General features: G+C 66.4%; 7 protein-coding genes across 7 annotated transcripts in view; 2 read left to right on the top strand and 5 right to left on the bottom strand.

Annotated features, from left to right (window-relative positions):
• Positions 1-790: 790 nt before the first annotated feature.
• Positions 791-1,954, bottom strand: EMIHUDRAFT_438025 (hypothetical protein; the record flags this gene model as incomplete). Its single annotated transcript, XM_005762155.1, is given in 4 exon segments — positions 791-820; positions 835-1,018; positions 1,180-1,216; positions 1,442-1,954. Coding segments are annotated over 3 exon segments (667 nt in total), but the record flags the coding sequence as incomplete, so codon positions are not given.
• A 6,360-nt stretch (positions 1,955-8,314) lies between these two features.
• EMIHUDRAFT_67918 (hypothetical protein) lies at positions 8,315-9,372 on the bottom strand (the record flags this gene model as incomplete). Its single annotated transcript, XM_005762154.1, has 4 exons — positions 8,315-8,521; positions 8,647-8,991; positions 9,067-9,167; positions 9,243-9,372. Coding segments are annotated over 4 exons (783 nt in total), but the record flags the coding sequence as incomplete, so codon positions are not given.
• Positions 9,373-12,058: 2,686 nt separating this feature from the next.
• On the top strand, positions 12,059-14,681 carry EMIHUDRAFT_105511 (hypothetical protein; the record flags this gene model as incomplete). Its single annotated transcript, XM_005762153.1, has 8 exons — positions 12,059-12,495; positions 12,573-12,881; positions 13,003-13,009; positions 13,305-13,388; positions 13,466-13,612; positions 13,773-13,835; positions 13,907-13,909; positions 14,166-14,681. The coding sequence occupies 8 exons, from the start codon at positions 12,059-12,061 to the stop codon at positions 14,679-14,681; spliced, it is 1,566 nt and encodes a 521-aa protein (XP_005762210.1).
• An 856-nt stretch (positions 14,682-15,537) lies between these two features.
• Positions 15,538-17,383, bottom strand: EMIHUDRAFT_438024 (hypothetical protein). Its single transcript, XM_005762152.1, has 5 exons — positions 16,894-17,383; positions 16,757-16,824; positions 16,493-16,549; positions 16,288-16,419; positions 15,538-16,078 (listed from the first exon to the last, which is right to left on the bottom strand). Exons 1-5 carry the CDS (start codon positions 17,325-17,327, stop codon positions 15,576-15,578), a joined length of 1,194 nt encoding a protein of 397 aa, XP_005762209.1. The 5' UTR covers positions 17,328-17,383; the 3' UTR covers positions 15,538-15,575.
• A 789-nt stretch (positions 17,384-18,172) lies between these two features.
• EMIHUDRAFT_67906 (hypothetical protein) lies at positions 18,173-18,535 on the bottom strand (the record flags this gene model as incomplete). The annotated part of the gene is made up of 2 exons (XM_005762151.1): positions 18,173-18,367; positions 18,440-18,535. Coding segments are annotated over 2 exons (291 nt in total), but the record flags the coding sequence as incomplete, so codon positions are not given.
• Positions 18,536-18,978: 443 nt separating this feature from the next.
• Positions 18,979-20,367, top strand: EMIHUDRAFT_216352 (hypothetical protein; the record flags this gene model as incomplete). Its single annotated transcript, XM_005762150.1, has 1 exon — positions 18,979-20,367. The coding sequence occupies one exon, from the start codon at positions 18,979-18,981 to the stop codon at positions 20,365-20,367; it is 1,389 nt and encodes a 462-aa protein (XP_005762207.1).
• Positions 20,368-23,595: 3,228 nt separating this feature from the next.
• Positions 23,596-23,860, bottom strand: part of EMIHUDRAFT_438021 (hypothetical protein) — a gene marked incomplete at its 3' end in the record, with an annotated part of 1,380 nt that continues 1,115 nt past the window's right edge. Inside the window, exon 3 of the mRNA XM_005762149.1 lies at positions 23,596-23,810. Coding sequence (XP_005762206.1) covers positions 23,599-23,810 — 212 coding nt within the window. The remainder of the gene's footprint in view (positions 23,811-23,860) is intronic.

Raw genomic sequence — 23,860 nt, 5'->3', positions numbered from 1 at the left:
TTGAGGAGAAAGGGCGTGAGGTGTATGCACGCCACCTCCCGCGAGCGCGGCGGGATCGGAATTGCGGCCGGAGGGAAGGGCGAACCGCCGCCGCCGCCGCCATATACCATCAGGGACGACGACCGCGGCTCCCCCCAAACGCCAGGCGCTGGATCGGCAGTAGGGCTTGGGCGGCGCAGCGTAGGCCTCGAGCCACACGAGTCGCCGACAACCCCCCCTCATCGACGTGATGGCCGCACCCCGCTGCCGGCCGATGCAAGCTACCGCCTCCCCCGCACCAGCGATACTGGACGCGGCTCGCCGCCACGCGCCGGCTCGGAAGAGGGGCTATCGGCGGCGCAGCAGAGCGGCATGCGTCGTCATTCGAGCAGCACCAGGTCCCCTCTTCGACGTGACGGCCGCTCCCGGAGCCGGCCTGTGCGCGCCCGACCCACGCCCCCTCTCGCACCCCCCCCCGGGGGGGGGTGTGCTGTGACAGGAGATCGCACCGCAGCGGGGGGTGTGCGACGGTGTGTGACGGTGTGTGACGGTGTGGGTGGCGGGCGGGAGAGAGACGGGTGTGCGATGTTGTGACGATGTTGTGACGATGTTGTGACGGTGTTTTGACGGTGGTTTGAGGGTGTTTGCGTGTTTGAGGGTGTTTGACGGTGTTTGACGGTGTGTGACGGTGTGTGACGGTGTTTTGTCAGTGCTACAGAGGGGTTGAGAGGGCGTCCGACCGGCCTCTCTGCCGCCCGTCTCTCTCCTCCCTGTCTCCTCGGCGGTGCGTCCCTCTCGGGCAGGTCTCGGCAGGTGTCCCCCCTCGAGTGTCTCCCCTCGGCAGGCAGCAGCTGGCAGGCAGCAGCTGGCAGGCAGCAGCTGGCAGGCAGCAGCTGGCAGGCAGCAGCTGGCAGGCAGTGTCTCAGGCAGTTGTGTCGCGGCACTTGTCTCCAGGCGCCTCGGCAGGCAGCTCCACCCCCTCCACGGGCTCGTCGACGAAGGTGAGCGTGGGCTCGTCGTGCTCCACGGTGAGGTGGGCCTAAGAGGAGAAGGCTCCCGAGAAGGTGGAGGGGGAAGGGCGGCGAGGGGCGGGTCGGTGTGTGCTCCGGCGGCGGCGGCGGCCTCGAAGTGGGCTTGCAGCAGCCGCGGCGCGCTGCCGAGGGCCTTGGCCATCGCCGCGGCGAGCGAGTGCGGGTCGACGTTGACGCGAAAGGCGCGCTGCTCGTACCTGGCGGCGCTATGGGCGCAGGTGCAGGGGAGGAGGGCAGGTCGAGGAGGGAAGGGGGGGGAGGGGAGGGGAGGTGCACAGACGAACACGCGCTGGGGGGGCGGCCAGCAAGGGCGGGCTCAGCACAAGGGTAGGGGGGTGGGCACGTTCGGCATCCTCCGCGCCCCAAGGCAGGCTATGAAAGGTGCAAGGCCCGGCGTGCGTGCGTGCGTGTGCGTGCGCGTGTGCTCGTACCTTGCGGCGCCCTTCCCCGAAGGCCTTCCAACTTGCAGCCGGTACACGACGGTGAGTGGGCGAGTCTCGCCGGGGCCGTCGACCAGCACCGGGGAGAGGACAGGCACTACGACGCTCCCTTCCACCTCCTCCCCCTCGCCGCCCTCGCCCTCGTCGTCCGAGTCAGATGAGCGAGACCCGCCCGAGTCGCTCTCGCTGCCGATCGCTGCATTGATGGCGGCAGAGAGCTTCTCAGCGGCAGCGCTCGCTCCCTGTTGCGGCGCTGCCGCCCGGGGCGTGTGCTTGTCCTCTCGCGGCAAAATCGCCGCCTCCTCGTCCGTGGATTGGACGGTGGAAGCTCTGCCCGACGGTGCGAACTCGGCGCTCGCGATCGGAGTGTCGTGGAAGCGCACCTCAGCGTAGCCAAGCCACTTCTGAATGGTGCGCTGCGTCGCCCGCGCGATGCCGGGGTTTGCACATCGACAGCAACAACAACGCCAGCAAAATGGCCGTGAGCGACATCTTGAGACGCGGCGCCGCTACAGAAAAGAATTGAAGCCAGCGGTTTTGGCCGGTCCTCCCATTCCTCCCTTGGGTTGTCTGTTTTCTTTCTTTCTTTTTCTTCGGACATGGTACCTCCGATCGGGAGATGAGAGAGATTTTTGAAAACAAATCCTCGACTCTCACAGTGATTTGGGCTCGGCAGCTTGTCAGCCCTAATAGATTTTTAGCAAAACCAAACAACTCTAACACTCACACATCATTTGGGGCCTGGAGCCCCTGGAGACTGCAGTTTATGATCGTTTAAAGTACGTTTTGGGGGGGGGGGGGGACAGCTTTGCCCGGTCGAATTCATTTGGGGCGTTTGGAGGACTGTGTTGGGGATCCTGCAGACGCGCTAACCCCACTGTAAATACGATGCATACCTCAACGGGAGGGCACTCGCAGCAGGCGGGGCCGAATCCTGCAGCCTTAGTCTTGGCTCGATCCGGCGGCATGCCACGGGTAGGCGCGTTGAGGCTTGCCGCCTCCTCTTGCGCCAAAGCGGCCTGCGCCACAGCTTGTGTTTGCTGCCAGACAAGAGGAGGAGCAGGGCCGTTTGGCGATAGGGCCAGGCAATCGTATTCGCCCGGCGGGCGTTACGGATTCGAGCAACACCCGGGTCGAGGTTGCTGCGCCTCTCGGTGCAGTGCTGCAGCATTGTACGCCTGTTGCGGGCGATGGAGCATCGGCGGCAGCCGGAATCCTGGCTCTTCCGGATGCAGGTCCGGCGGCATTTGCGGCGGTGTCTTTGCAGAGCCCTGTTCACGCGCGCGCGAGACGTGCAGACAGGGTTGCCAGGTGAGAGCGAATGGCGCGGTTCACGCCTCGCACAAGAGAGAGAGAGAGATGCGCTCTGCATGGTGGAACATATAAAGAGAGCGAGTACTTGGGCGAGTAGGCCGTGCGGTCGACGCTGCCGCGCGCGACCTTGCGCGCGAGGCGGCGCAGCTTGAGAACGGCGGTGGGTGGGCGAGAAGCCGCCGCCGAACGGTATCGTGGAGCAGCAGGTTGAAGTTGTTGCGCTTGACAAAGATCGCGTCGTGGTAGAGACCGCGATGCGCCTCGACGTAGCCGTGGCCGTTCTTGTGGGAGAAGGGTTGGCCGGGCTGCCCGCGCGCCTTGCAGCCCATGTTTAGGCGGCGGGCCTTCTCCTCGGTGCTGCCGAAGGCGTAGGAGTGGCCAACGGAGGCGGGTGTGCCGCCACTCGAGGCGTTGCCAACGCCCGCCGAGGAGGTCTTGAGGAGGGGCGTCCAGAGCTTGACTTCATTCACTTCATCGCATCCCCCCGGCCCTGCATGGGGTTCTGCGAGGTCGGTCTTGTACCCCTCATTGTTTTTGTCCTCAGCCGAAGCTGGGGCCGGTCTTGTAGCCGAGAGAGCCCACGCCAATGAATTCGACGCGGTCGAGGGGAGAGGCCTTGCGGGGAGGCCAGCGAGCCGGCGATCGTTGTACAGAGAGAGAGTGGCTGCCAATTCGAGGACTGGGGCTGATCGAAACAAGACAAGCCGTGGGTGCGGGTGTCTCTACCTTGTCGGAGGATCCGACCGACGGACGCACGTCAAACTATTCGTTCACATTCACGGCGTGTACACTATAGTAATTCGGCCCTCCGCGAGCCCCTAGCTCGCCGACGGCGAGAGAGATGCCACGAGGGGTCGCGGTGGCCAACATCGCCAGGCTCCCTAGCTCAACCGACGACCCTCGTGCCTCTGGGATCGACGGCCGATCGTCATTCAGCAGCAGCGGGAGCACATGGTCGGAAGGGTGCTTTTGTCGCTTTCGGCAACACCGAGGCGTTCTACCGGAACATGGTCGTGGGGCATGGGCCCTACTGCGAGGAGGGAGAGGGAGGGGGGGAGGGAGAGGGGGGGGGGGAGGAGTGTGAGGGGTACGGGGGCGAGGGCATGGAGGGGGAGAGGAAGAGCAAGGGCGAGGGGGGGCAGGGGACGGGTCGCTGGCATCCTAGGGGGGGACGGGTGGTGGGCGGCGACTGCCGCATACCGTCCTATGGCGGTGAGTATCGCTACGCCAGGGAGGACAAGGACGTCGACGTGCAGCTGCTGCTGTTCGAGTCGTTCGGTGGGTTCGGAAAGGGGGTCCGCGAGATCCTCTGGAAGGCGGCGAACGTGCTGCAGAACAAGCTGACGCGGGCCCAGTACCTCGACGAGGTGACTGGGACCACCAAGAATTGGCTAGGGCTGCAGAAGCAGCGTATCTCAGTCGTTCTTCACACGGCAATCGCAGAGCAGATTGCGAATGAGCTTGCCTGCGGCGAGGGCGGTCGAGTGCACGGAGCTAAGTGCCTCGCCGTCCTCGCAGGAGTCGCTTAGGTTGGCCGCTTTGTGTATTGTCCACTATGAAAGTGTGGACCCGCGTGAACAGCAGCTCCTGACCACGGCGCCGCGGGCGCCTGTTGATAGGTCCAGATGATAGCCCTGGATAGGCAATGCATACGCCTAGTTGGGGCTCAGATCGCCCGACCACGTCCCGGTGCTCTGCCGTCGGATTTGTGACTCCGCCGCACCGCGCCGCGGCCGGGGGCCCTCCGGAGGCCGAGGATGGCCGTGACGGACCGGGACGAGCTCTGGGAGGTTCAGTGGCAGTGTATATATTGTAGAGACCAACCATGTCCACAATATCTCTCAGTCTAGCTAAGCCAGGGAAGGCGATGCCGGGGCCATACAGCAGCTTGATGATGTTTCGCCGGCGTTAACTTCAAACAAAGCCACCGCACACGCCGCGACGCGGCGCGTGCGGTAGGCACTCGGGATTTTGTCAGATCGGCGTGTTCACGCCGGGATCGTGTCCTGACTAACCTGGGCAGACTTTAGGCTTGGACAGTATATCTCGAGACCTCGAGAGAAGGCCGCCCGCAGGCAATCGCTTAGGCGGCTCCCGTGGTGTACCTGTGTTAGTGCCAGTGCGCGCCAGTCCCGTGCCCAGTGTCGTGCGACGGAGTTTGCTTGTAAAATTATTGGCTGGTAAAATTCTTTTATGAATGCGCGCCAGTCCCGTGCCCAGTGTCGTCCGAGGGACATTCGAAAAATTCTTTTATCAATGGTGTACCTGTGTTAGTGCCAATGCGCGCCACAGTCAGTCCCGTGCCCAGTGAGCAGTGTCGTCCGAGGGGGTTTGCTTGTAAAATTCTTTGCCTGGTAACATTCTTTACCAATGCGCGCCAGTCCGTGCCCAAAGAAAAAAAGAAAGAAAACAGAGAACCCAAGGGAGGGATGGGAGGACGGCACGCCGCCACCACAAGTCCCGTGCCCTTGGAGCACTTGGAGTGCAGTCGGTAGCCTCACATGCAGCCCGGTAGCAGTACTCGAGTAAAATTCTTTATCAAAACGGCGCAGAGAAAGCCGCGGCTCCAAAATCCTGCTCGTGCAGGTGTGGACCCTGATCCCTGTCCTCCTCCCCTATCGTCCCTCGTTTGGCCTGCCTGTTTTCTTTCTTTCCTGTGTTAGTGCCAGTGCGCGCCAGTCCCGTGCCTAGTGTCGTGCGAGTGAGTTTGGTGAAAATTTCTTCTTTCAGTCCGCGCCCTTGTCGTGCCAGTGTGCGGTGAGAGGGCGCCGTCGAATTCTTTCTTTCAGAACGCCGCGGGTAGCGAAGGGAAGGGAGTCGGGAAGGCGCCCCGCTGTCGTCATCGTGGCGACGGACGTCCCGGGCGGCGCCATGGAAACAAGCGTCGCGGCCCGGCGGCGCCCCGGTGTCCTCGTGGCGACGGCTCTCCTCCTGGCGCTGCTCTGGTCGACGGACGTGCGCCCGCCTCAGCGCATAAATGATGTCACACGGGTGTATGACGCTCTCCTCGGCGACGAGCGAGAGACCTTTATCGACGAGAGTGGGCAGCAGATTCAGATGTCGTGCCACCCGATGTACCGATGGCTGGACAGGCTGATGCAGGGCATGATGCAAAAGGTGATCGGCGACGTCAGGCACTCGCGCCGCATCAAGACCCTACCCTTCAAGGCGACGGTCCACGTCGGGCCGTCAGAGACGGACATCGAGTCGATGCACCTCCAGGACGTGCGCGTAGCACGCGTCGACTTCACCGACTGCCGCACGGCACGGGAGCAATCGCTCTCCTTCCTGCCGCGCATGCTTCCCAACGTCATAAAGATGCGGGTCCGCGGCATCAACGTGACGCTCGATTTCGAGTTCGACACAACCATATTCGGCTTCGAGGCGCAGGCGGGGCAGGCGCGATCGACGGTCGTGGGAGAGATGAATCTCACGCTGGCGCTCCTCACCTACGACGACTGGCACGTCTCGGACTGCTCCGGAGAGTTTGCCATCCAGGAGACGCACCTGCTCGGCGATTACGGAGACACGGGCGTGCCGGTGCCAAACGGCCTGCCGATGGCAGAGCTGATGTGCTACGGGCCAGGCGGCGCACTCGGCGCGCTCGGCTCGCTGGTCGGCTTGGAGCTGCAGCCCGGTGGCGGTGCCGGCGGCGGCGGTGCCGGCGGCGGCGGTGCCGGCGGCGACGGCGAGGCCAGGGACGGCGGCGGCGAGGGCGGCGGCGATCAGGAGGCCTTCACAGGCTTGGTGCCGATGATCAACAAGAGGCTTCGCGAGGTTGCGCCCGGCTTGCGCGAGACGGCGCAGAGCGGGCACATCGGCTTCCGCGAGACGGCCAGCTCGCTCGAGGGGCTGGTACCGTGCTTGGGCCTCTTTCGCTCCTGCTCCGGCGCGCGGCAGCCGCCAGCGGCGCCCCCGCTGCCGCCCCCGCCGCCCCCGCCGCCGTGCGCTGGCTGCCTCTACCAGGGCGCCTGCCGTGACTTGGCTCGTTACCCGACTGCGAGTGAGCGGGAATGCATCGGCAACGGCGGCACGTGGGGCGGTCCGCCGCCGCCCCCGCTGAGCGACCACCGCGGCCACTTCCCTCACTACGCGGGCGGAGGCTACTATGCGGGCGGAGGCTACTATGCGGGAGGCTACTTCTGGGAGAGGAGGCCACCGGCTTCGCCGCCTCCTCAGCTACCGGCGACGGCCGCCTTTGGCTGGATCGGAGGGCTTTGGGGCTCGTCGGCTCCCTCCTCTCCGCCGCCGCCGCCTCCGCGAGCGCCTCCCGATCCTCCGCTGCCGACGCCAGATCCGTATTCCGCCGAGTCCGCTGGGTACGCCCGTCCTGCTTTCTACGGTGGCGCATACACGCAGAGCATGCGCAGGTACAACCATTACAGCCTGTACAGCTACGGAGGAGGCCGCCGCGGCGGTGGCTACAGCGGCCGCGGTGGTCGAGGATCGGGGCGTCTAGCTGTCTGGGGCGGGCGGGGTGATGCTTATTGGCGGGGCGAGCGGGGCGTCTAGCGCGCCGGCGCGAGTCCCGCCGCGTCGGGTGGTCCGTGCTGTGGTGTGGTGGAAGTAGTGAATTGCCCTTCGACTAGCTAGTGGTGGGCAAAAGAGTCACTGTGTACTGTGTTTCTTGGTGTCTGTTTGGTGTGTTCATCCACGGGTTTTCTGTGTATTATGTTTGCAATCCCCATTTCGGGACTTTCGCGCGCAGAGATACACGAGACACACAGGACTCACACACTCATACACACACAGAGTCGCACTTCACCTTCAGGGATACGTGATACTCACCTGCAGCAACAGCTCGGCTATACCGACTACTCTAGCAACTACTAGTCCGGGCGCAAGAGGGGCAAAACGGTTAATAAAAGGGAAAAGCGGACTGTGTGCGCCGAATAAATCCCGGTGGGGTGGAAGAGCGTAGACTGCATTGTGTGAGCTACAACACGAGTCGAGTAACTCTTGCAGCTCTTGTGATACGAAGGACTAGCGGCTTGGATCATCCCTCCCGTTGGTGCATGCGGCCGCCCACCCAGCAGTGTTGCCGCTCGGGCAGCTTGCGCCGCCCTGCCCGGGGTACCAGTCCTTTCCGGTGTTGCACGGGCCACTACTGAACTCCCAGCGCCGTTGGTGGTCGTCGAACAGTAGGTAGCGCCTGCCCTTCTTGTAAACCGGCTTGTCGCCACACGCGCTGCCTGTCTTCCTCCACCAGCCGTTGTACCAGCGGTTCGGGTGGCTTGAGATGGCGTACTCGTTGCAGACGCAGTCAGACGACGATACCGGAGGCAGAGGCGAAGGAGAAGGCAGCGGCGGCGATGGAGAGGGAGGCGGCGGCGGCGAGGGCGAGGGAGGTGGCGGCGATGGAACGGGAGGTGGGGGTGGTGACGGGGAGGGAGGGGGCGGTGACGAGACCGCCAGCGGTGGCGGCGATGGAGAGGGAGACAGTGGCGGGGGGAGGGTGGACGGTAGCAGTGGCGGTGGCGAGGGCGATGTCGGTGGAGAGCGAGAGGGGCTCGACGCCTCGAGGCACGACAAGGTAGCGTCGTCGAGGTCGTTGAAGAGCAGCTTGTTGGCTGTGTCGGATGGGAGGCCGCTAATGGCATCGGGCGTGGCAAAGCAGAGCAGCGCAGCAGTGACCTGGTCGGGAGCCAGGTCCGGGCGCATTGCCCGGATCTGCGCCGCGACGCCCGCGACGTGCGGGCACGCCATGCTCGTCCCCGAGATGGTGGCGGTGTCCGAGTCTGAACCGACCCATGCCGCCTGCGGAGGGCATGTTGGGAGAGAGCGGGTGGTGGAACTGCTTGGGACGAGCATCACGACCGAGGTGCTCACGAGGGCAGGGCGGGGGAACAGGGCGGGGGAAGGGCGGGGGAACGGGCAACCACCGTGATTCGGGACCCCGGCGCTTGAATGTCGACACACGGGCCGTGGCTGGAGAATGGTGACTTTGAGTCGCTTTGGGTGGTTGAGCCGACGGTGACTGCGAGCGGCACGGAGGCGGGCGAATAGCCGCATGCATCGTCGTTGGAGTTGCCTGCAGCAGCAATTGTCAGGACGCCCTCGTCGTAGGCGGCGCGGATTGCGTCGTCAAAGACGCCGACTTGGTTCGTACCCAGCGACATCGAAATTATCGCGGGCAGACCGCGCTCCTTCGCGTCGTCGACCGCCCACTCGATGCCCGCGATGATGCCAGCGTGCGAGCCACGGGCTCGCGGAGCGCAGTTCAAGACCTGGCGGCGGTGAGGTGGCGGTCAACGAGGGCATCGGTTGAGGGACGCACAGCGGCATAATGGCAACGATGGGACAGCCTGGACAGTGACGATGATGGTCCCTTCGGCGACGCCATGATTTGAACCGCCAGCAGTCGAGGCGCAATGTGTGCCGTGGCCGTTGCACTGCGATGTCTCTGCGGTGATTTCGCCCTGGTACAGCCAACCTTGGGAGGCGTCGCCGCACCCATGCTCGGAGCCGGTGGGGCAACCGGCCGACCAGCCGGCCTCAGCGCGGCCGCCAAAGTCCTCGTGAGAGACGCGGACGCCCGTGTCGAGGATGTAGACCACGGCGCCTGCTCCAGTGGCGCCAGAGTCGTCGTACGAGCCATCGGTTCCGGAACGCGAGTCGATGCGGTCGATGCCCTGTTTCGAGACAGAGCGGTGGGTGTCAGTGCCTCTGTGGTTTTCGAGAGAGTGACTGACTCTGTGGCGGCTCAATCGGGGCCGCAAGAGCTAGCGCCACTCACCCAGCTCCAGCCAGGCGAGAGGCCCCGGCTCGCGATCTCATCGGGGCTGATCTCGACAAAGCAATTCGGAAGGACCGATTGAATTGCCGGGTCGAGATGCAGAGCAGCGGATATGTTGCCGTCGATCCGCGCGGCGACAGCCCTGGTAGGGGGGAGAGCACACAGGAGGTCAGACAGGAAAGGCCGAGAAGGAGACGCTGACGTTTCTCATCTCGCCTGATTGAGGGTAACTCATGGAGGATCGTAAAGCCGCCGGACAGCCCGTGGTACAGCGCGTCGATCTTGTTGCGAAGCGCGGGCACGGGATTCTCGCCCGAGCGGAAGGAGTCGTCCTTCAGTTTGATGATGACGCCGTCGGCGCCGTTCTCGCAGCTCTCGTCAACCTTGACCTTCCCTGACTACGGACGTGGGCGGGGAGCGGATGCAGATGCCGTGGGCGGCGGGCACTTTGGAGGTTAGCGCTGTGCTTCACCTTGTGGACTGCGTCCTCGCTGACGGCGAGGCCACGGCTCACGCTCACGGAGGCGGCAAGGGTGAAGAGAGTGAGCATGGCACTGTGACTCGATGCTCTGCTGTCTGAGGACGCGTCAGTTGCGCCCGCCGAGATCCCGCGCAAGGTTGCAATCCGCAGCGATGGCGCGGCCTTTCGTAAGGACGCCGCGTTACCACTTGGCGAAACTGTCCCGGACGCAACGAAAAATAGGCTTTCTGTGAAGGGGGTTGGGGGGGGGGGGGGGGCACGCGGGTCGCGGCGGGAGGCGGAGGGCGTGGTCCGCAAAAGGGATATTTACACCCACACCCACCCACCCATAGTGCATCCATCCACTAATATATGCAACCATCCCAGGGATCAGAGACAGAGTCTGGCAGACTAGAGCACACGAGAGAGCGCATGAACGTAGCAGGCCAGCGCACCCCGGGGCTCTCTTTTTCACCTTCGTCTAGCTATAAGAAAATCCTACTATCGTGACGGACGAGTTTCTACGTATTTCGGCACACACTAGAACAAATCAAGGAGGAGAAAGGGGACGCGACGAGACCAGGGAGAAGCGAGCGACGAGGGCAGCCGCAGAGTGCCGAAGATCAACCTGGGCCATTGCGGGACGAACCGGGGCGGATCGACCGCTGCATGAAAGCCCAGATCTCGTCGTGCCAGTTCGAGGGGGACCAGTGCCCCGCCCTCGTGTCGATGCATTCGATCACCTCGACACCCATCTCGCAGCCCGACCATTGGACACAGTGAATGGTGTCCGACGCGACCGGGTAGAAGCTGTGGCCCTCGCTGGCGTTGCGCAGGACGCCATTGCAGGGGTCGTAGCTTGGCGCCGCCGTGCAGCCCGCCGCGGCGGCCCAAGCAGAGGTGGCGTTGCGCGCCGTCGAGTAAAAGTGACCCGTGTAAGCGGTGTCCAGGGCGGTATCGGCGTTGCCCGTGTGCGCGTCGACAACGCCTTGGGACCCCGGCCCGTTGTAGCAGGGCGGCATGGTGGTGTCGGAGTGTCCCCACACGGCCAAGAGCGGGACGGGCCTGTGCTGAAGACCCTGTCCTCGTCGATACAATGCCCCCCCACCACCTCGGCGAGCACTGCCAGCGTCTGTGCCACCGAGTCCTGGCACGTCGTCCACCAGCAGTTGTCGGCGCACGCGCCGCATGAGTCCGAGTAGCAGAAGTCCTGGGTTTGGGGCAAACAAGTGGCTCCGAGTGCGGAACGGGGCGACTGCGTCGAGCCGGCGCCGTTCCACGACCTGCGGTTCCACCATTTGCCGTCTCTGTATCCCGAGATGGAGACGACCGCATAGCCCGAGACCTTTCCGTGCTGGTGAAACTCGCTGCCAGAGGGCGACGATCGCGACTCGCCCCAGCCGTGGTGGTGCATGAGAAGCGGTCCGGGCGTGCTCGGGTCATAGCTGTTCGGAAGCGAGAGTCGGTTCTCGACGGAAAGGAAAGACACGGTGGTACGGAGCGTGTAGTCCCTAACCTCGCCCGGACGGTGGTGGCCGGCGGTCTGGAGGCCGCAGCCGGAGGTTGGAGCGAGTGTGGCTACGAGCATAACTTTTGGAGCATGACCTAGCTGGCGACGGCTCCTCCTTGGCATCGCATTTTTCGTCGGTCTGACACGCTCTGATGATTTTTTAATTGTAAGAGGTGATCAAACAAAAAAACACAATGCCGGTACCTTCCAAGAAGTTTCCGCACGAAGTTTCCATGCCGTGCTCGAGCCCACCTCCCGTACATCTCTTGAGCATGAACGTCCAGGAGACACCCTCCACCACGGACGTCGAGATTGGAGGCATCCGCACGCGCGGCTCCTTCCAAGCCGGCCAGAGTGAAACGCGCGTACCAATCACGTTCAAGGATCTGAAGGCGCCGCGCTCGCTACTTGCACTGCGCCCTCGCGCGCTCCCTGCGCGTGAGGCCCCTCCCATGCGTCGCCTCGCAGTATTCGGTGCGCACTAAGAAGGAGGGCACCAAGGTAATCCTGCAGGGTCTCACCGGCCACTTTCGTGCCGGCCGGCTGACCGCCCTCTTTGGGAGCAGCGGGTGCGGGAAGACATCCCTGATGGACGTGCTCGCCGGGCGGAAGACGACGGGCACGATCGTGGGCGAGGTCCGCTTCAACGGCGCCACGTGCTTGAAGAAGAACATCAAGCACCTCTGTGGCTATGTCGAACAGTTTGACAATCTCGTTGAGGCGCGCAAAGCGCCATCGATATCAACTCGCGACAGCGGCATACAGCACTGCCAGCCAGCCTATTCCTCCTCCTCAAGGGCTGTACTATGGCCATATTGCGCCTCGTCACACAGTCGGTTGTGCGGTCAGGTGCTCAGCGTCGAGCAGATGCTCATGTACACCGCCGAGCTCAAGCTGCCCGCGCTGACGCGGGCGCAGAAGCGCGAGCGGGTGGAGGAGGTAATCGCGCAGCTGCGTCTCGAGGGCTGCCGCAAGACGGTCATTGGCGGCGAGCTCGTCAAGGGCATCTCGGGCGGGCAGAAGAAGTGCGCCGTCGTCCGCCCTCCCGCCTCAGTGGCGCGGCACAGCGCCCCACGACACGTCCGCGGCACGGCCGTCGCAGGCGTGTCAACATCGGCCTCTCGCTCATCACGCGGCCGCCCGTCCTCTTCCTCGATGAGCCAACGACCGGCCTCGACTCGGCGATGGCGGACGAGGTGTGCGCAGTCATGTCCCTCCTCGCCGCGCAGGGCCGTACCGTCGTCGCGACCATCCACTCGCCGACTGCGAGCGCCTTCTCGCTCTTCGACGACCTTCTCATGCTGCGCGACGGGCAGCTCGTCTACGCCGGAGAGTGCGGCGACGCCGCCGCCGACTACTTTTCGAAGCGGGTCGGGCTGCGGCCGCTCGAGATGGGCGAGTCGATGCCGGAGTGAGCTCGCCCCTCCCAGAGATGCGCTGGGCCCACCCGGCTCCCGGACAGCAGCTCTAGGATGCGAGCTCACCCGAGACCACCCGAGGCCACCGAGACCCCCCGAGATCACCCGAGGTAGGTGGCTGGTGGACGCGATGAGCCCGCACGCAGTCGTCGATGACAAGCTCCTCTCGCACAAGGCGCGACCTCGGGAAACCTTGGGCTCACCTCAAGCTCACATCGGCTCAGCTCGGGCTCAGCCCGGCTCAGCTCGGCTCAGCTCGGCTCACATCGGCTCAGCTCGGCTCATCTCGCGCCTCCTCCCACAAGGCGCGCGCGCTCGCCGCGAAGCGGGCGCGCGGCTCGGCGGCCGGCGACGCCCTCGCCACCGCCACTCTCGCCGCAACCTTTCGGGAGAGCGACGCCTGGACCAGTCTCGAGGCGGAGCTGGCGCTGGCGCACGGCGACGGCACCAAGCCGCCGGTGGCGGTGCCGGCGCACTTGCGGCGTGCGTCGCCGCTGAGGGTGCCGCCTCCCCTCGAGCGGGCAGCGGGAAGAGGAATGGGCGCCCATCGGTGACGCGTCCGCGGCTCACTCTCCAGGCGATCCTCATCCTGCTTAAGTACCGCGCGCTGACCGACTACCGCGACCCCGTCTACTTGGGGCCGCGCATCGGCGACAAGCTCGTCTTCTCGCTCATCGTGCTCACGCTCTACCTGGGCGAGGGCGGCGAGATGGCGCCCGCAAAGGTGCGAAGTCTCGAGCAATCTCTAGCCGTCTCGGGCCCTCTCGGGCCCTCTCGGGGGTTCGAGAGAGCGCCTGCAAAGGCGGCTCCACTTCGGCGAGATGGCGGCTAGGCCTCTCTCCACGCAGTCCCGTCGCTGACGCCGCGCGTGGCGGGTCCCTCAGGTCGCGGGCGTCACTGGCATACTCTTCATGGTGACGGCGCTCTGCGGCTACGGCGCCGCCTCGGTGGCGCCCTCGCTCGCCCTCGGCTTAGTAGGGCCCTCGCTTGACCCTTCTCGGAACCTTCCCCCGCGCAGGTGGTGCCCTCGCTCGTCCTCGACCGGCCGCTCTTCTACCGCGAGACAAACGATGGCTGCTACGGCCCCTTCGCCTACTTCACGTACAAGATCATCCAGGAGCGCCCCCGCCTGATCCTCGCTGGCCTGATCCTTCCTTGGCCACCGGCCTAGCCCTCGCCTGGCCCGCGCTGCCAACCCCTCACGTCACCCTTTGCCCCGAGGACCCTCCCCTCGCCAAGTCGCCGACCGGCGGCGCCCTCTCGCTCTGGTGCCGCAGGAGGGCTTCCTGTGCGTCTTCACGTCGCTCCTCTTCACCGTCGTCATCTTCTGGGGCGTGCAGTTCCAGGGCAGCTTCTTCATCCTGATGCTCTCCTACTACCTGGTGACAATGATCTCGATCGCACTCGCCTATGCCATCGCCTCGCTCGCGCCGACGCTCGAGGCGGCCTCCGCGATGCTGCCGACTTACGTCACCACGGTCATGTTCGTGGCGGGGCTCATCATGCTCACGGACGAGATCCCGTCGCAGTGGGCGTGGTACGGCTGGACGTCCTTCATCCGGTACGGCTGGGCGGCGATGATGAACAACCAGTTCCAGGGCCACCCGAACGGCGAGGCCAAGCTCTTCCTCGACGCAAACGGCACGGCCATCACCGTGCTCGACTTTTACGGCCTGCGCGGCCCGGTGCTGGGCGACAAGTGGGCGTGCATCGGCATGCTCGTGGCCATCTTCGCCGTCTTCTTCACGTGCGGCCTCGGCGTCCTCAGCAACATCCGGCACGAGCGAAGGTAGAGGCGAACCGCTCTCCTGCGGGACTCTCTTGTGTAAAAGCCGTAGCTTCGTGTCGGTCGCAGGTCGGGTGGGTGCCACTGTATATACGTGTGTGTGCGCGGGGGCGTGTCTCGGTGTGGAGCACCTCAGCGCGTGAGCGCGTATGTTGCGATGGTGTATGGTATCGTTCACCATTGGTATCTGACCATTTATTATGCCACCGAGCACCGTCGGCGTCGCTCTAGTGTCTAGAGAGCGGCCGCACACTTTGACTTATAAGGTGTCGGTAAGGTCACTGCTCGGTACCCCCCCTGTGGGGGGTGCTGGCCGATCTCTGTACAGACAGCTGTAAGTAAGTATTAGCGTTCCAGCGGCGAGAATTTATGGTCGGCACCAAACACAGTGGTCTCACGGCGTACCCTCCTACTGCCAGCCAGGCGGCGCGGTGAACACAACCGCCTCGAGCGTACCGCTCAAACACGAGCCGAGGGGGGAGGGGGCGGCGGCGGCGAAGAGGCAGGAGCTGGGTCCAGTGCGCTCTGCTGCTGGGGGGGTCAGACCCCCCCCCTAAAGTAGCAGCAGGGATGGCTTTAGATGTGTGCAGGGGGGTACCGAGCAGTGTGCGGCCGCTCCAGAAAAGCATACTTTAGTAGCGATTCGGATAGCGACCGCGGTGTGGCATCGACCATCGTACTACGAATCGTATACTGTTTGGTGTAACCCCACATACGTGGCTGGGTTCACAGCGATTGTAGGAAAGTGTCGGGAACACTTGACGGTCGCGGCCTTCCGACTCGCGCCTCCGCCTCACTGGCACTATTGTAGCCCTGGCCGGTGCGCGTGCGGAGTTGAAGTTCCGGAGTGAAAATTCGAACTGTTGTGTTGATAGTCCTCGGTGTACACAAAAGCAAACGGTCAGGTCAAAACCAGTTCGTCGAGGGCTGTGAGCTCCGCCCCTCGCCCCGCGCGACGCGTTACGGTGGTGAAGCGCTGGTCGTTGACCTGCACGACAGTGCTGCGGGGGCCGACAACACTTCCGACGCTCGCCGTGTAGCTCTCGCCTCCGGCCGCGAGATCGACGCGCGTCGCCGCGGACGCGCAGGCGGCGAGCACGCCGGGCGGCTCCGCGAGCCGGTCGAGGGCGGCCAAGTCCGCGGTGTAGGGCGGCGGCGGCGTGGCGAAACCGGCCCCTCTTGTGTGCAACCGCACCGCTGCCGCCGCCGCCTGCGCACGGTGTGAGCGCTGCGCCCGGTACAGCGCCCGCGCGAGCGCCCTCGCCGGCCACTCGTCGTAGGCTGGCCGGGACGCGGCGGCGGCGGCGCCTCCCTCTGCGAACTGCACGATCGCCCACGTCTCGGGCTCGTGCATGGCAACCTCGCCCTGAGGCGACCACACCCAGTTGTCCTCGTGCGCCGAGCCTACCCCGTCCAAGCCGCCGCCGCGTGGAGCAGCGGAGGGGAGGCGAGAGCGCGGAGGTGCCGGCCGGTAGTGTGTAAGGAAGAGGCGAGGAGACGAGGAGGCGAGGTGAGGAGAGAGGTGGGGAGGGGGCGAGGGGGCGAGGGGGCGTGGTGAAGGGAAGGGGGGAGGAGGCGGCGGGGAGGAGGGAGGGGGGAGAGGAGGGGAGAGCCTGGCTGCGCGCACGACTGGCACGCCGGCGCCTTGACGTACCTCCCGGTCGCCTGGTCCACCTTGAGGGCCCACTGCACGCGCGAGAAGTTGATGCGCCAGAAGACCCCGTCGCGCGGCCGCTGGTCGGCGCCTGCGGTGCAGAGCGCCTCTTCTCACCCGTGGGCGTGGATAAGCGACACGCTCGCGCGGCGCAGTGTCGGCGCCTGCGTTGTGCGCCATCAGGCCGTCGAGGGGAAGAGCCACTTCGACCGACCAGCCGCCTGCGCGAGACGGACCCCGGGGGATGTGTGGGAGGTGTTGGGGAGGGCGGCGCGAGGCAGGGTGGCGGGCTGGCGGGGGCTGGCGGTTGGTGAGAACGGCGAGAACGGCGAGAGCGGCATGAGGCAGTGGCACTAAAAGTGTGTGTGTGTGTGTGTGTGTGTGTGTGCGCGCGCGCGCGCGCGCGCGTGTGTGTGTGTGTGTCTCACCGTCCGGAGGGCCGGCCGGCTGGTTGAGGGAGCCGTTCAGCTGGACCGCAGAGGCGAGCGGAGGCTGCCTACAGCCGTGTCATCGCCGAGCTACAGCCGAGATGCAGCCGAGGCCAGCATGGCCGCGAAGTGGCTGCATGTCGAAGCAGGGCGCGGGCGAGACCCGGCAGGAGATCTCGCCGCCACCGTCGCCGTACGGGCGAGAGAGCATGAGGTCCCACGTGGCGTTGTAGGCATTCATCTCGAACTCCTTGTAGCCGTGCGTTGTGGCGTTCGCGTCCACAAAAATCTCAAAATCGTTGTCGTGGAAGATCACCTCGTCGTGGCGCCGGAGCGTCGCCCAGAGCGGATCCTCCAGCTCGGCGCCGACGTACAGGAAGCGGTCGTCCCACGCAAGTTTGGCGCGGGTGTGAAGCCACGGCAGAGTCGGCGTCGAGATGTCAACAAAATCGCTTGTCCACGGCACGTGCTCCCAGGCCGCCTCGCGCAGGTTGCCGTCGAGATGTGGCGGTGCGGCAAATTTGTGCGCGACGTACTCCCGCGGCCGCAGCGCGGCAAAGGAGCAATCCATGGGTGAAGTCAGTGATTCGCCTTCCTGGTACCCAGCGCTGGCTTCTGATGTCGTTGCGGTCTCTCCAGACTGTCTGTGCTCGTGCGGTTGGGTGTTACTTTTGTTTTTGTGTGTACGCGCTGTGAACCGTTAGAATCGGGGCCGCATGCGTCCCCTGCCGTTCGTCGTCGTGGCGGTGCTGGCGTGCGCGAATGCTCAACATTCGCGCGGCACCGACTACGCGGCTCCCAAGAGCGCTGCGCACGCTGACGATGTGTCGATCTCGTCGTCTGCGATGCTTGGCAGCAACCACCTCAACAACACCCGCTTTATGAGCCAGCTCTGCACATCTCAACCTGTACCAACAGCACAGCTGGAATCGTGCCCTTCGGTGGCCGAGTGGCTGCCGGATCGAATCTCGACGTCTCGGTCCATGCTCTCGCGCGCTCCTCCTCCTCCGGCTCCTCGCTCAGATCGCCTGCCAGGTCGGCGGCTGCGACAAAAGGTTTGCGACTGCATTGGCATACAAGAACCACATCGAAAGCGAGCAGTGGCGAGCACACTGCGCACACACACGACTCACGAGAGGAGTCAGGAGAGCGAGACGGTGGAGGAGTGAGAGCGCGAGAGACGAGGTGCCGTTTGGAGCGGACGGACGCGCGCGGTCTTTCCCACGGAGTTCGTGCTGTTTTGGCGGGTCTGCACTGTCTCACACAGATGAGAGTAGAAAAGACTCGCACACGCACGGGCGACGGCACACCGCGCACCCAGGCGGCGCAGCTAGCACTGACTAATACGGTCTCGAGAGTAATAGGTGGGAGTGAGACGAATGCAGAACATGCGTGTGTACGTATATAGGCCCGCCGTCAGTGGCGCGCCTTGGCCTTGGCAAAGGCCTCTCCGATTTTGTCGAGCGTGGCCACCGAACGCTCGATGGCGGTGTCCACCGCCTTGACAGGTCCCGGGTCCTCGGATTTCGTCTGCACCTTGAGCTGGATCGCCGGCTCGAGGGGGTGGGGCACGCGATAGCCGCTGAAGAGTACCTCCTTGTCCTCCAGCAGCTCCCTGCCGCACACGCGCCCGCGGCTGAGAGCGCAAACGCCGGCGGCGCGGGAAACGCGGCGGCGGGCCACACACATGCGCAGCAGGTTGCCGACGGTGTGATCCTCGCGCTCGATGACCAGCGTCACCGCGTTGGGCACCATCGTGTCCTTTTGCACCGTCACCCTGGGATCGCACGGGCGGCGCCGCTGTCGCAGCGCGGGCGGTGCGACTGCGCGGGGCGCCGGGAGGGCTCACTTTTGCACGCTGTCGTCATCGGGGAGACGCCACACATCAAAGTCGTCGGGCTTGTTCTGCGGCGGGGCGAGGGGCAAGGCAAGTCGGTTTCGAGGGGAGCGGAGAGAGGCGCGCAGGCCGTGGTGCGCGCCATATATATATGGAGAAAGAGAAAAGAAGCGCAGTCGAGCTTCGAAAGGCGGCGGGAAAGTGGATGGAGAAAGAAAAAACGGCTCGCCGACTGTCGGTGTAAAGCGCCACCGCCACCGCCACCGCCACCGCCCCGGCCGCCGCCGCCGCCATTGTCCCTTTCGGAGAACGCCGCCGCCGGCGCCTCGCGCCCTTCTGGGAAGCTCCTCCGCCGCCACCCAACACTGCTTTCCGTGATTCTCTCATGGCGCCTGTCGCGCCCTCGCTGCATCATGCTCCGCCGCCCACACTCGAAGGCGGCCAGCTCGAGAACCCGACCGGCAAGCTGTGCCTCCTCACGGCGCTGTACGCAGTCCAGGGCGTGCCGTTTGCTCTGATCATCGGTACTCTCCCCACCCTGTTTGCCACGAGCGTCTCCGACGCCCGCATCGGCGTGCTCAGTCTCGGAGCGTGGCCATTTGCGCTCAAGGCGCTCTTCGCGCCTCTGGTGGACTCTTACTTCAGCCGGAAGGCCTGGGTCATCCCGTGCACGCTCGCCAGCGGCGCCCTGTGGCTGTGGCTCGGCCACACGATCGAGGCGCTCGTCCTCTCGAGAGACACCACGTCCCTGGCCGCCGCACTCTTCGCCGTCGTCCTCCTCCTCGCGGCGCAGGACGTCGCCGTCGACATCTGGGCGCTCGAGCTGCTCCCTGCTCGCAGCCGGCCATACGCGCCTGTCTGCCAGACCGTCGGAATGGGCGCCGGCAACCTCATCGCCCACCCGCTTCTCCTGCTGCTCTCGTCGTCGCGGCTGCGCGACCCGCCCGTCCTGACCCTGCCGCGCTTCCTGTGGCTGCTCGGCCCAATCCACGCCGCGCTCGCCCTCGCCGCGGCGCTGCAGCCCGAGCCGGAGCGCACTCGGCCGCGGCCGAGCCTGCGCCGCACCCTCGAGTCTCTGCGCGCCGTCGCCGCGACGCCGACCACGCGGCGGATCGGCGCCGCCTGCCTGCTGCAGCGCGTCGGCGTCGCCGCCCTCGACGGCTGCTCTCTCACGCAGTACATGCGGCTGCCCGGCGCGAGGCAGGAGCACATCGCCTGCCTCGCAGCCTTGCAGGCGCCTGTCGCGCTGGCCGCGGCAGTGTACGCCGGGCGGCTGGTCGCTCGCAGCGACCGCCCCGCCCCCGAGGCAGCGCGGGGGCAGATGCGAACCGGCTACCTCCTGCTGGTGGCGAGCTCGGTGGCCGTGCCCGCGCTGCTCTGCACGCACCGCGTCGGCTCGGCGGGCTCGACCGCCGGCCTCGTCGTCGCCACCTCCGTCTTTCTGACTGCCAACAAGCTCTGGTGGACCGCGCAGGGCACCCTGTTTAACGAGGCCGTCGTCTCGCCCGAAGGGGGGCCCCCACGCGCCGCCGCCGCGTCCCACCTCACACTCCTCAACTCCCTCTCCAACGCGGGCAAGATGTGGCCCGTGCCGGTGGCGCTCGCGGTGTCCGACGCAGTCGGCTACCGAGCCGCGAGCGGCACGTGCGCGCTGGCGGGCCTCGCCGCCTTGCCGCTCATGTGGAGGCTGATCGAGCAGCGTCGGCGGTCGGCCGAGCACCAGCGGACAGTGGAGATGGGGGTGGAGGAGCGAGCGCCGCTCAACCCGTTATGATGCTATTTGAACCGACGTTCTTGCAGTTTTGACGCGGAGGATGACGCGCGCGCCGCACACATATATCTGAGATCTCGTGTGCCCGTGTGTTATTACTTATTTTGCAAGTGGCGATGCCTAACTCTCTCCTTTCACACAACGCATGCACCTTCCTTTCCTTCATCAAAGTCCGCCTGGCGGCCCGTGGTCTCGAGAGCGAGCTCATGCAACATGTCAGCGTCGTAGTCGCACACCCACACGGCGACGGAACCGTCCGCCGCCTCGCCGGCGGCGAGGCCCATCAGGCGAGAGCGTCCGGGAGGCTCGAAGACGGCGACGGGCTCCCCGGCGGCGGTGAGAGCCTGCACGCGGCGGCCCGAGAACTCCGACACGAAAATGGTGCGGTCGCGGCCGACGGCGACGCCGACGGGGGCGTGGAAGAGGCCTGCGGTTCGGCAGTCGGGGGAGGGAGGGGACGTGGGACGAGAGGGGCAGCGAGAGGGGGGGGGGGGGGGGACCTGTCGTGCGGCCGCAGCCGCCAATCACGCGGCTCGGCTCGTCGGAAGGAAGAGCGGCTCGGCCCTGCCCGCCGGAGGGAGGGAGCGCGAAGGCGCGGAGGCAGTGCGCCCCGTGGTCCGCAACGATGAGCTCCGCACTGCCGTCTGCGGCGGTGGGCAGGGAGGGGGTGGGAGCGGGAGCCGCCCCCTTTTCCCGCCTTCCCAGAGCTAGCCGGCGCTGTAGCGCGGGCCCCTGCGACGGCCGTGCTCTGCTGTGTGGCTGTGTGCTCTGGCAAGTCGCAAGGTGTGCCGGACGGCGCGCGCTCTCTGGCGTCGGCGCCGTGCAGCAAGTCCAGTGCGACTCGTGGCGCGCGGGAGAGGGAGAGTGGGGGCGGCGAGGCGCGCGCCGTCGCGTGCGGGCAGCAGCGCCAGGCCGGCGGGGAGGCGCAGGTGGCCCGTGCCAAAGGAGCCGATCCGCGCGAGGCTCTCCGACGCGTCGATCGCAACCACACGCCCCGGCTGCTCCTCGCTCGCCCCGCCGACATCGCTCACGTACAACACACCCTCGTGCAGCAGCGCGCCCCACGGGTGCACCAGCCCGCTATGCATCCCCCGCGCCTGCGCCGCGCAGCGCGAATCGGAAACGCCACCACCGACGCCGCACTCGCCCGCGGCCGCACCCGAGTCGGCGCTGTTGCCGCAATCCTCGCCCCCGCCGCCGTCGCCGTCGCCGCCGCCGCCGCCGCCGCCGCCGCCGCCGCCGCCGCCGCCGCCGCCGCCGCCCGCCTCTGCGGCGCCCCCTTGAGCCAGCGCAGCGGAGCCCTCGCAGAGACGTGGCACGTCGAGGCGCTGCACGCGGGCGTTGCCTACCGCCGAGATACCGCCGAGATCGGGACGAGATCGGGACGAGATCGGGGCCGCGCCGCGTGCGAGCTGATGCCTCGCTCGACGACGTAGACGACGCCCAGCCCTCGCGCGCCCTTTGGCCCACCGCCCTGCTCGTGCCGCCGGGCCTCGCACACCGCGACGTCGGTCACGAAGTTGAACGCGCCGGGCCCGCTGCCCAGCCGGCCGTACACCCACAGCAACTCGCCCACGGCGTCGCCACACGGCTCGGAGGGAAAGGCATCGCCGCCCTCGTCAGCGCCGTCACCGCCGTCGCCGGCATCACCGCCGCCCTCGCCGCCCTCGCCGCCCTCGCCGCCCTCGCCGCCCTCGCCGCCCTCGCCGCCCTCGCCGCGGCACGGACTCCGCCGGAGCGGCCGCCCGTGCCACTCGACCCGCTGCAGACGGCACGCGCCGCCGTCCGCGACGAGGATGGAGCCTAGCGGGAAGGTTGCGAGAGGGGTCCGAGAAGGTGCAAAGCACGCGTCGCCGTCCGCGGCGAGCAGGGGAGTGCCGTCGGCGAGAGGCCTCGCCACCGACGGCAGCGAGAAGCGGCCCGGGTCGAGTCCTGGAGGAGGAGGAGGAGGAGGAGGAGGAGGAGGAGGGGTGGAGGGGAGGAGGAGGAGGGGTGGAGGGGAGGTGGAGGAGGGGTGGAGGGGAGGTGGAGGAGGGGTGGAGGGGAGGTGTCTCGGGGGGAGCCGCACCGTAGCCGCCCCCGCTTGCGCGCAGCGTCAAAAAGGCGCGCGGGGCGGCGCAGCAAGGCGTGAGCGTCCCTGCCGCCGCCGCCGCCGCGTCAGCCTCGCCCGCATCGCTAGCGGGCGAGGCCGCTGCCGGATTGCGCGGCGCGCACGGGCCTTCAGCCCCTCCGCCGCGGTCGGCCGGCGGTGTCGCGCAGCGGTCGGGAACGCCGCTCTCCTCCCGGGAGCTGGCCGCCAGGCAGCCGCACCTGTGCGCCAGGCGCCGGCACCAGTCCTCCTCGGCTGCACCTCGGCGGCATCTCGGCGGCATCTCAACTGCGCAATGTGCTGTGGATGCTGCGCGAGCTCTGGAGCAGAGCGGCGGCGTGAGTGCTGGGGCTGCGTGTGGGGACAGTGCTGGGGCCGCGCACAACATCATGTCTGCCGAACTCCTCCTGCTCGTGGTCTGGCTGGACGGCTGCGTGGCGGAGTGGGTGGCGGCGAGCGAGGCGACGAAGGAGGAGGAGGAGGAGCGGCGAGAGCGCGAGCCCTCCGAGCCGGGCCCCGACAGCCGCTGCCCGCGGAGCGAGAGAGCCGCGAGCAGCTTTGACGACGCGGCCGACCAGAGCGCAGCAGCCTCGCGCGCGGGCTCGCTGGGCGGCGTCGGCAGCAGCACCGGACCCTCGCCCATCGGCCGCAGCACATGCAGCTTGAGCACGCCCTCCACCGGCGGCGTGTCGCCCCTCGAATCCAGAAGGTGCTCGATGCCGATTGCACCACTGTAAATCTCACACCGGCTGGGCGCCACCACCGGCGTGCCGTTGACGGCGGCGAGCAGGTCGCCTGGCCGAAGCTGCTTCTCGGCCGCAGATCCGGGCGCAACGGAGCTTATGAGAAGAGGCTCCTCCTCTGCCTCGCCAGCCGCCCCAGATCCTGTGAGCTGCAAGCCGAGAGGAGGCTCACCCGGCCGTGGCACCGGCAGCACGACCTCGAGCGCACGCAGCGGCACGCCAGACGCCCAGAGGCCCGCGTCGTCGTGGAGGTCGGAAGGCATAGGTGTCGCTGCGAAAAGAAATAAGAAGTACCGCGCGAGCAAAGCCCTCCGGGGGCCGCTCCCCTCTGCGCCGGGGAGGTGTTGTTGGAGGCTAGGACGCAAGCGTCCGTCGCCGTTTTCAAACTCGGGGCCCGCTCCGCTACGCTCCGACCCGAATTTGGAGGGCCATGAAATTTAAGGTGTTGCTGCGCAAAAGGGGTGGCGCGCGGGCGCGCGCGGCGGCAGGCGTCGAGCGCGGAGCGGCAAACACAATGACGTCGGAAAGCTCTGCATCAAGTATACAGTAGGCGCCAGGACGCGTGTGAGCACGTCGACGTCGAGCTCGAGCTGCTTGAGGGCGGAGAGATACGCCTGGGAGGGCGGTGAGGTGGCGGGGCTGGGCTGGGCGCGAGGCGAGAGGA

The sequence above is a fragment of the Emiliania huxleyi genome (assembly GCF_000372725.1).
Source record: "Emiliania huxleyi CCMP1516 unplaced genomic scaffold EMIHUscaffold_69, whole genome shotgun sequence".
Classification (NCBI taxonomy): domain Eukaryota; phylum Haptophyta; order Isochrysidales; family Noelaerhabdaceae; genus Emiliania; species Emiliania huxleyi.
Note: the sequence above shows the minus strand (reverse complement) of the source record. Positions and strands in the feature narration are given on the sequence as shown.

Excerpts from the sequence above, each read along its gene's own strand:
- EMIHUDRAFT_438024 (XM_005762152.1), bottom strand. The coding sequence starts at position 17,327 with ATGGATTGCTCCTTTGCCGCGCTGCGGCCGCGGGAGTACGTCGCGCAC. Across the intron at positions 16,550-16,756 it reads GCCGGCCGGCCCTCCGGACG|GCGGCTGGTCGGTCGAAGTG; the intron begins GTGAGACACACA and ends CGTCTCGCGCAG. Across the intron at positions 16,420-16,492 it reads CCTGATGGCGCACAACGCAG|GCGCCGACCAGCGGCCGCGC; the intron begins GCGCCGACACTG and ends TCTGCACCGCAG.